This window comes from Solanum tuberosum, unplaced genomic scaffold (assembly GCF_000226075.1).
Source record: "Solanum tuberosum cultivar DM 1-3 516 R44 unplaced genomic scaffold, SolTub_3.0 scf00096, whole genome shotgun sequence".
NCBI lineage: Eukaryota > Viridiplantae > Streptophyta > Magnoliopsida > Solanales > Solanaceae > Solanum > Solanum tuberosum.
This window is the reverse complement of record NW_006239025.1, coordinates 1461028-1472641: the sequence shown is the minus strand read 5'-3', so window position 1 is coordinate 1472641 and position 11614 is coordinate 1461028. Positions and strand designations below refer to the sequence as shown.

The 11614-nt window shown below is 32.2% G+C and overlaps 1 protein-coding gene across 1 annotated transcript; it reads right to left on the bottom strand.

The window, feature by feature from the left end:
• Positions 1 to 1280: 1280 nt before the first annotated feature.
• Positions 1281 to 3084, bottom strand: LOC107060812 (uncharacterized). The gene is made up of 2 exons (XM_015309125.1): positions 2510 to 3084; positions 1281 to 2322 (listed from the first exon to the last, which is right to left on the bottom strand). Exons 1-2 carry the CDS (start codon positions 3082 to 3084, stop codon positions 1281 to 1283), a joined length of 1617 nt encoding a protein of 538 aa, XP_015164611.1.
• Between the last annotated feature and the right edge of the window lie 8530 nt (positions 3085 to 11614).

The following is an 11614-nucleotide window of genomic DNA, read 5'->3' as shown; positions in this document are numbered from 1 at the left end:
AACTTCATGCACTAATAATTTTTCCTCTATTAGCAATCTGGAAATCTGTAAATCTGGAAATTAACACTAATAATTTTTCATCTATTAGCAATCTGGAAATTAACACTAATAATTTTTCCTCTATTAGCAATCTGAAAATCTGGAAAAATTTATGCACTAATAACATAATTGCAAAAGATTAATGATTATTTGAGTTACATTACAGTAGATAACTGAAAGGAAATTAATACAATTAGACATCGATCCATAACTATTCACTTAAATTTAATTACGATTGAGACATCGACGTCTATCATGTCCAGTCTGCCTACATAATCCATATTCTCGCTCGTACACTATAGAACTACGATCCATTTCATTAGGTATTCTAGTTGTCCTTGGCCGATTAGGACGACGATAGAATTCATAACTTCTCATTGTAAAACTTGGAGATGGCCAAAATGCCTCATGACCAATAGGTGAGAATGACCCAGAATATGTTGCAACATAACTCTCTATTGTGAAATGCTCGCTAACAAAATTTCTAGCTAGCCATCCCATTCTATCAGTTACCTTCATGACATGTGAACATGGGAAGTGCAAATTAACCCATTTTCCATAATCACATTTTCTTTCATTCAGTGAAACACAATGAGAATTACCACCAATACCATCAACTTGTATAGATCTAACCTAGTATACCCCCGTGGGTATATTCCAATAAAAAACAAAATGCCTTTTTGAATTTTCATAATTCTTCTCCCACTTTATTTTGAACCTCCCAGTCCATAATTCATTTTGTTCTGCAAGTTGGTGCGCTATTTGAGACCTACGGGTATACTGTTCAATAGTTTGCTCCAATGAAAGTCTAACCATAGCAGTGACAGGCAAACCTCGTGCTTTTTTCAACACTCCATTAAACAACTTTGAAAGATTTGTTGTCAACACTCCCTATCTTTTTCCACCATCATGGCTAACAGTCCATTTGTCCAAGGGAATTTCCATGAGGTATTCATGTGCTTCGACATTTTCTTCTCTAATTTGCCACATCAAGGATTCAAACTTTCTTACTTGATGGGCTGAAGCAACCCTCCACATTAATCTGCTGAGGTCCTTGTTTGGAAATTTAGATTGAAAGTTGCTCTTCAGATGCCTTATGCAAAATCGATGGAAGGCTCGAGGCTCTTGAAATCGCCGAAACTCCTGCAAACTAGTCAAGATTCCTTTTGACCTATCAGATATAACACATACATCTTGTCTACTTTTTATCACATGTGCACTCAAATTTCTAAAAACCACTTCTATGCCTCTTTTGACTCTGTGTCTACAATAGCAAACGCTAAAGGAAGAATATTATCATTTCCATCAATTCCAACAGCAATTAATAATTTGATCTCATACTTTTCGTAAATATGAGTTGCATCTACTGAAATAACAGGGCGACATGTTTGGAATCCATCTATGCATGGCTTGAAAGCCCAAAATACAAATTTAAAGGTTTTTACCTCTGATGAACTCATAGACTTTTCGTGTTTCCATTCCACAACTGTTCCATGGTTAAAGTGTTGAAAAGCTGTAAAAAATTTAGGTAGGTCACTAAATGATTTCTCAAAGTCACCATACACCAATTCAAATGCGCGTTGACATCCAAGCCACGCTTTTCTGTATGTTACCTGATGATCAAATTTTTCATGAACCTTTGAAATGACATCTACCACCAAGTACTTAGGATTTTTTCTAATTTGATTTAGAAATAGTGATGCAATCAAATTGGTATTTAGATTGGCGTGACCACTAGAAAGCCCTTCAGTCTCACATCTATGATTTTCAACATATTTTCCTATCTTCCAAAGGTTATCTCCAACTTTTCGACCTCGAAGAAACCACAAGCAACCCAATAAACTATAAAACTTACATCTCACAACCCATAGACTCTTGGTAGATGTTACCACCTTGAACTCCTTATTTTTGTGCAAACTCCAAATCGTTACCGCCCGTTTCAACTTTTCTTTACTACTAAAAAACATACCTTTTTTCAAATCCTTTTTTGCTTCCTCAGACCAAATTGAACAATATTCCATCTCAGATTCACATGTAGACATGAAAATGTCTTCCGCATTTTCTAATGTCCTGAAATAGGGTATGTCATGATTTTGTATTTCAGACACGCCTTGTTTATGATTAAGAAGATTTACACAATTCTGAGAAAAATCTCTAATATCATCGATATCTTCATCAGGTTCACTTTCATCACCATCTTTTGGAGGTTCATCTTCCTCCGAACTTTCATCACTAATTTCAGCACTTACATCATTATATAGATCAACATTGGTCTCATTATCTCTGTAAAAAAATATTAGTTAAATTCTAGCAAAATTATAAATATAGAAGCTTGTTTTAAAAGCGATAATTTATACTCTAAAAGGTTATTTCTTCTATCAATAAGAGATAATTTATGTATACTGACAATAAAATTATCTTATTAAATTGTTACACTAAAATTCAGTAAAATATAGATTTGTTGTTTTACTTGGCCTCATAATCTCTGTGACTATTATCACTATGCATTTGACTACTTGACCCTTCACCAAATGATCGATGACCATGCATCGACAATTGTTGGAATGGTGGTTGAACAATCGGTTCTACAAAATGAGGTTGATTGGCCGTGGTAAAGCCATAATTTTGAGCCAATAAATTCATGTGATAACCATGATGACCACTAACTTGAAATACAACATTTTGATCTATTGATTTGGACTTTACATACATCTCCAAGACATTTATATCAATCTTATCCACAAATTTTTGAGGTATGAAAAGGAATTGTAACAAAGATTGGTCATTCTCAATTTTAAACTCAATGAACCTTGTATTGTTACCTTGAATTGAACATGGATATTTTCCAGAAATATCCATATGAATATTTTCACTATTTGTTCCCATTTTCTCATGCAACAATCCAACCAATTCAACATAGTTAGTTGAGGTAGACATGCTAATAATCATTCTAGCACATTCAGTATACCTAAATCCGTTCATATCCGTAATTATTTCGCCACCCCAATACAAAGCAACCATCACATTATGTTCAAAGCTCGTCATCTTTATCCTACACATAAAAATAAGATATTTTTTTTAAAATAATATTAATAAATTAGAAAAATAATTTTAAAGCTATAGTAAGAACTTAACATAATATGATAAATTTGACTTATTTAATTCATACCTGATGAAGTTTTGTGAATATTATTTTAACAATGGGCAACACAAGTGAAAGTTTTGATGAATATTGTTGGAATATGCAAAAAATTCCTTACAACAACATTTATTTTATAATCACATGTGTTGTAACTAACAGTCACGTTTTTAAGGTAAAACGTTACTATGAGTAACGTTTTACAGCTAAATTTGCAGGATTCAATTCTAAATTTGCAGGAGTCGAAGCCCCGTGATTGGATTCTTTAGAAACGTTACTCAGAGTAACGTTTTACACCTAAAACGTTACTCACAGTAACGTTTTAGGTGCAAAACGTTACTATGAGTAACATTTTAAATTTGCAGGATTTCTTTCTAAATTTACAGGATTGGATGTGATTGGATTCTCAATAAACGTTATTGTGAGTAACGTTTTACACCTAAAACGTTACTCTGAGTAACGTCGTCAGATCCGTCAGCTTTTCTGTCCGTTGAATTTTTAAAATAAAAATAACCTAAAACGTTACTATGAAGTACGTTTATACTACTTTTGTAAAAAACTTAAAAAACGTATTAGTTAGGTGAATTGGTTTTAAATTCCTCTTACTTTGGTCAAGATTTCAAAAGATTAGCTTATATCCATGTAATAATGTTGTAATCCAAATGATTTAACTTATTTAATTACTATCTATTCATGTGACATTCTTTTTGTTTGTCTGCAACGTAATCCTTTTGATTATGTTAATCCATAATATTGACTTAAAAATTTAAGCAGTAACATTAAATCAAGACAACATTGACCCAGAGATTACATATTCTACATTTGGTATTCCATCACCAATTAGATTAATTATTTCGCTGACACGCAATCGAATTGGGAAGAAAGCTACTTAAATTTATTCATTAATAAACTAATCTTTGATCCAGTATGTAAATTAATAAACTAATTAATTTTATTACTCCCTCCGTCTCTTTTTATATGTCATCTTTTTACTTTGCACTTGCATTAAGAAATTATGTAATTTTATCCTTCTACCCTTAATTAATATTTTTGGAACTCAAATTTTCAATCAATGAATAGGAATTAATTTATTTTGATTAATTAATTTAACCAATGAACATGAATCATTTACTTATCTTTTCTAAGTTGGTCAAATGTATATTTTCAAGGCTTACTCACAAGGGTAAAAAAGGAACAATATGATAATTTATGCATTGACTTTATGAAATGACAAATATTATGGATCAACTATTTATAAAAAGAAATGACATATAAAAATGGATGGAGGGAGTAGCATTTACCAGGTCAAATATGAGCTTGGATGTTTTCAACTGAAACAACGAAAAGGAAAGTTCCGGTGATTTCATTTATTACAATCTAGAAAAAAGATAAACGGTATGAAAGCATAACAAAACATTCTGAACAATAACAAAAAAAGAATCGATGCAAATTTTATCCTTACCGCAAAAGTAGACAAACTATTTCTTATAGACCCTCGAATGAAGGGAAAATAATCCAAAACAATTCAGAGAAAAAGAACTAAACCAAAGCGAAAGCATATAGCAAAACGTTCTGAACAATAACTAAAAAAAAAACAATTGAAGTATTAAAAACAATAGATAGTAACAAAAATCGTAAGAAAAAACTACAGAAACAATACTACTACAACTATTTATATGGCCGGATGAGTAATAAGACAACACATTATTACAACCTGTTGGTTGAGACTATCATTAATTAATAAAAATGTGCTCTCTCTAACAACTTAAGATTTTAGATGAGATGGTTACGCATTTCCAACATGATATAAGAGCACACAGAGGGTCGTGAGGCATGTTGCACCTATAAATAGCCTCTAAAGTAGTACCCGACCAGTTGAGAAGCATATATCATTATACTTATATTCTTTAGTTTTGTGTTTCCATTTTTGCTATTTTTGTGCTGCATATACTGCACAGAGAAGCAGAATAAGGAAGAGGAAGGGGCAGATATCGAAATTGGTGCGACAACGAATCATAGCGGAGGATTAAAAGATGGAAATATGATTATTTTAGCTGTCGCTGGTGGTGCAGCGGCAGCCACAGCGGTTAATAGCAATAGTGGTGGTTGTGGAGCAGCTGCAGGAGGAACCAGCACTACTGCAGATGCTGGTACGTACCAGAGATGTTGTTGCGGTGACGGGGGTGGTGATGGTGGCGGTTGTGGTGGTTGCGGTGGATAATTTAAAGTGATTTATACTTTTTATTAAGATGAGAGGAGATTGCTCGGGTGCGTGATAATGCAAATTAATAGGGTTTTTTTTTTTTAGGAATTGGGGGTGCACAAAATAAATGGTCAAACCTCGAATGTTAAAAGTAGTAAATCTGACGAGAGGGTATTGCTTAGATGGTAAGTACTAGGCATATTTCACCACAAACCTATAGATTGTGGGTTTAGGCCTTTTGCGAGGGTTGAATTGTCAATGTTAGCATCTCCTTCCTTCTTTTTTCTGTGAAGGATTATTCGTGTGTTGTATTCGAAGGTAATGCCAAGTCTCCGTTCTTGTATTTGCCTTATGGTTTGAGATAAAAAAATTTAAGAAAAAACAAAATAACCTATATATAGATGTGAGTTCGAGTCCGAAAGCAAAATGTAAAAGCTCCTAAGAAAGAGGCTGATTTTATTTATATTTCTTTAAAAGGTTTAGTGAATAATGATGTTGATATCACAATGATTAACTTATACAAATATCTACTAACTAGAAGCTAAAATCTCACAAGGCTAAAACTATATTTCCAAATAGAAGCAAAACTTACGAGAAAAAATATACTACTAATAATTTGTGAATTTTATCCTATGTATAAAAGGGTATTGAACGATGAAGAACTGAAAATTTAGCCATAAAAAAGTGCTTTTGACGTTTAAGAAGTTTGACCAAACAGGCTCTCAACGATCACTCATGTAATGTTTTATTTCTTTTTTTTTCGTTGAAAGAATTTGTAGGAACATATAGTACTTATTGGTACATGTACTCAATCAATTTCAAAATAATCTTCTAATAGATGCCCACATCAATTTGATTAAAAAACCAAAAAGATTTATAAATTGTCCTTTTTTTTCTGTTAACTTGGAATGAAATGAGGTACTATTAAATCATAGATTAACAAAATTATCTCAAGTACAAGCTAAGCTAGTATCCACTAGGCCTAATTGTTAGAAAATAGCATACACAGCGGAAGCATTCCAAAATCTTACAACTTGCATGAGTATAGACAACAATCACAAATACGTATCACATACAAGGTATGCTGAAAATTAACTCAGGATTACCTCTTGAAGCGTGTGCAGATATCTGGAAGCAAATCCAACTCCAGCTCTACAGTGTTCTACAGTGATCCCAATTAACAATTGAACTCTCTCAATACTTGGGTGGGAAGGTATCGTATAGAATCTTGAAATTTGTCTTTCTAGGTTAGAAGAATCCCTACTTATAGAGATGTCTTCCTAGTCCAAAAAGGAGAAGAAAGTATAAATCCTTATTCTTCAAGAAAACCCCCAAAACTCACGTTTCTTTCTTGGAAGAAATATACACGTTACTTTTCCTTCTTCTACTAGAAAATAGGATTCTGAGTTCTAGTTAAATTGGGCACTGGAGGGACCACATAATTTATTACTGAGGCTTCCTATTATGGAAATAATTCCAAATAATTAATTTGAATTATTCTTACCATAATAAATTACAAATCATTCCACTAAAAATTCGTAATTGCACTCCTCTATTTATATTTCGAAATTCACCATTAAACACTTATGTAATTCCCCATGTTAAGATTCCAGATACTAATCAATAAATTAAATTACTGACGAATTTAATTCAATGATTAATTTCCTTTAGAGCAACACTTAACTTATTTCATGTGCCAGATTCATAAATCTACCGGCCGGGTTTACACATGAAAACTTATAAGTTTCTCATAAAAAGGTGTATCATCAATCTCTATACTGAGACATGGATTCCATCAACTAACTAATTATTTCACCAATATATATTATTATCATCCAATCTACCAGGCATATTGACCCATCTCAGAATCTCACCTTTTAATAAATCAAAACAATAATTAATATATGCAGATCATAATCGTTATATCAAGATTAAGAATATAAGTACATTTAACAGTTTAGAGAATATGTTTTTATCAGTCAGTCTAAACATCTATCTCTGCTTGGTCCCGTTCAATACATACAAAATGCACTAGCACGAGAAGTTAGAACTATACCATTCTCATAATCAAGATAGATTACATTTAATCTCGTGCTACAATCTTTCTGAATTAGGTTCGCATTGAAAATCCTTTTATATAAGTAATTTATTTTAAATAATTTTAACAACCAAATAGAGGGAACATAGAGCCTAACCTCCTTTTCTATATCTTCGAACAAGAAAGATCCTATCCTATTAAGATTCTGATCCATAGATCTTTACGAAACAACTATACTAATGTATTCAAACTACAATTGTTAATGCATATAAAGAAAAGTATTCAAAGTGGATCAAATTGTCAGGTATTAATCTTCTTGCTTCTTCTTCAAAAAGTGGGAAAATCCAATTTATTCATCTTAAGAAGACCTTTAGACACTTCTGGAAGATCAACTTCTTGCAAAAAATCTCCGGGACATGAATTTGAGTGACATATTTTGCTAGAGTATCCGTCACTTCATTTGCCTATCTATAATAGTGTTTAGCTGTTATAATTTTGTGTTTAATTAAGAGTTTTATTTCATCAATGATATCTAGCTAGAATCCTCCAAGGAGGCTTACAAATTTCATTGATCATTTGAACCACTACTCAACTTCTAAAAAGCCTCAAACTATTGGTTAGAGCACCATGAAATATCAATTAAAGCCGCTTGAGGTTCACTATAATTGTAAGTGTATTGAAAACTCCGTTATAAATTAATGTGCATTATAGACCCTTTTCCTCCTTTCTTTCTTGAATTTCTCTTGTATATTTGTATTTTGTAATTTAGAGGTGATTATAAGCTTACATTATTCACGTGAAAAAGATGTTGAACGATGAAGAACTGAACGTGTGGACATGTAAAATCCCTAGTTTATCTAGTTGAACTAGGAAATAAATCGCTTAAGGCTAAAGCTATCTATATATTCTCAAGTAGAAATAAAACTTTAAAAAAAAGAAAAAAATTAGCCAACAAAATAAAATTGAAGTTTTTTAAGTGTCATTTGAATTTCAATCATCAAGCAAAAATACTAATGTTTGGCCACTAAAACTTCAGACACAATATTGTAGTATTCCACAACGTTTGGTTCAACACAAGCATTGCATAACAAACTAGTAGTGATATTAATTAATTTGCACTTTTTGTAATAATATATATTAGTCTTAAGTTGTGGGTATTACACTAACTAATTTTCGAAATAAAATAAACATGCTATTAACATTAACAAGATATTAATTATCTATATAAGTATCCAGCGCCCTAGCTATATTCAAGTTATGTTCTTTTAGTTTGTCTGCACGCAATGCCTTTTTATTACTCTTCAACAATAGTTGTCTACTATACTAAGATAGTTGTCCAATAATACTTATTCAGTTTAGAAAATCAAGAGATAATTTACCTTTTATGTTTATTTTACTCTTGCTATTAAATACTATTTATCATCTAACACATTTTTAAAAACATTAAATTTGCTAAAGTCAAAAGATAATATAGTAATATTACCCCTATTATTTATTGTTTCTTATGGGTGTGCCAAGTCAATAATAATTCTGTTCTTCATTTAAACCCTAGAATTAATTGTTTGACGGAAGCAAATCGAATTAGAAAGAAAGGTACTTAAATTGTACTAGATTAATAAACTAGTACTAGTAATATTTTTAATTATGTACATAGATTAATAAACTAATCTCATGTCAAACATTTGTCATGTCAGATATGAGCTCGGATTCAGGGACTAGAAATGAAAAGAAAAGTTCTGAGAAAACGCTGGTGATTTAATTTATTACTTGACTACATAAAAAAACAATAATCAAGTAGTAATATATTTTGTACATGTTCTTTAATTCAATAAATATGTTAATATAAATAAGTTTTTTAAACCCTAAAATCTACTAGTAGACTATTCTATTCTAAACATGCTTATAAAAAGAGATACTACAATTTTTTGGCGAGACAAGTCAAATATTTCACAGAGATCAAGACATCAAATATTGTCTTTATCAAAATAAAATATTGCTCGATATAATATTTTTTATTATCAAATATATCATGATACTCCTAGATTTCTAAAGGCACTAAAAATATATGAAATGAAAAGTTCCAAAGTAAGCGCTGGTGATTTGTTTTAAGGATTATGAAGAGACAAAAACATTACAACTTGAGTACATAAAAATAATAATCATATGGGTTGTGAAGTTCGTGAGAGAGGAAAAAATAATACTCTCCCGTCTTAATGGTTTATCTTACTTTTGCTTTTCTTATTTTTAAAAAAGCATAATACATAAATATGTCTTTTAATTTGGCTTTATTTCACATTTATGTCCTATAATTACGTACATAATACACGTAGGACGACATAACTCAAATTATCATATAAGATGCGTGTGTCTATTTGTACAACTTTATATACGTTTAGGTGTTTACTTGTCCACACTCATTTTAAACTAAAGATACTTTGAAACATTCTACATATCTATAATTTAACATAAAAAAAGTCTACTTTATTTTCTTAAATTTGGTGTAAAGTCATGAAGTTCAGACAAACAAATTGAAATGGATAGAATATTATAATTGGTCGTTAGCTTGCTATAAATAGCCTCTAATTAAAATAGTTTTGAAGCAAGCATATTTAGCATGGACTTAATCTCCATTATTCCGCCCATAATCGGCGTTATTCTGTTCCCCATTTTGATCATTTTGTGCGGCAAATGCCGAGCCAAACACCGTGCCAAACGGCAGAAGCATAAGGATAAAGCTCGAGGAGACGATGTCGAAATGGGTAGTGGGGCCGGTGAATTGAAGGACGGGAACTTGGTTGTTTTGGCCGGCGCCGGTGGTGCAGCTGCAGCAACAGTGATTGGTAGCGGGGATAGGAACAGGGGGGTGGTAGTGGAGCAGCAACCGGAATCCGCAGTACTAGAGATGCTGCCGAGCCAAACACCGTGCCAAACGGCAGAAGCATAAGGATAAAGCTCGAGGAGACGATGTCGAAATGGGTAGTGGGGCCGGTGAATTGAAGGACGGGAACTTGGTTGTTTTGGCCGGCGCCGGTGGTGCAGCTGCAGCAACAGTGATTGGTAGCGGGGATAGGAACAGGGGGGTGGTAGTGGAGCAGCAACCGGAATCAGCAGTACTAGAGATGCTGATAGATTGTTTTTGCGGTGGTGATGATAGTGGCGGTGATGATGTTGGTGATAATGGTGGCGGTGATTGTTGTTGTGGCGGTGGTGATGGCGGCGGTGGCGGCGGTTGTGGCGGTAGTTGTTGAGGTGGTTGCGGCTAGTTGTGAATTTATTGTTATATACATATATTACTGATACTTAATATATAGAAGAGGCTAGAGCACACAACTGGACGTCTACATGTCTGTTTCAGCTGTGCTCTTCCTCATATTTAGCTGCTTAGTTTGCTGGTTGCAGCATGACATTTCATGGGACTGGAAACCTAAATAAGCCACAAAAACATAAAAGTGACCAAAATAAGCCACTATTTTAGGAAGTAATTAAAATAGGCTTAGTGGAAGAAAAATTCCACTTTATCTAATATTCTAAACGTTTTCCGTTAGTCTTATAACGTGTATATTTTAATATATAACGAAATTATTTTCTACACTTTATAAAATGGAACTATTTCTTACACTTTATAAAGTGGAACTTTTTCTTACACTTTATAAAGTGAAACTTTTTCTTACACTTTATAAAGTGGAAGAAAATCTTACACTTTACAAAGAGGAATATTTTCACGTTTTTATCTCATTTGCAGTGTTTGTCATACAATTATATTGATTTGACATATCATAAAACGGAAAAAATTTTACACTATGTATTTTTATTTTTTTATTCTGAAAAATCCTCCAATCTCTATTTAAGTAGAACGTTCAAACATTAACTAGTAGCACCTACAACATACTTTCTATATTTGTTCATTTCAATCTCAAAAAAAAAATGTCTTCTAAACCAAAAGTTAGAGTTTTGATTTATTGGGATGGCGAAATTATACATGATGGAAATACCGTTTATTATAATTTTTGTCCTCCCAAACACAATGCTAAATATTCAATTAATGTCCGATATCATAAATTTCTTTCATCAATTTATAAAAGAATGAGTATAAACAGTACTGTTTATAATTTGATTATAGTGTGAAAATACCCTACTTCATTTTTATCACAAGGACAAGTAAATTTTGGAGAGTGGATTATCTATAATGACAAAT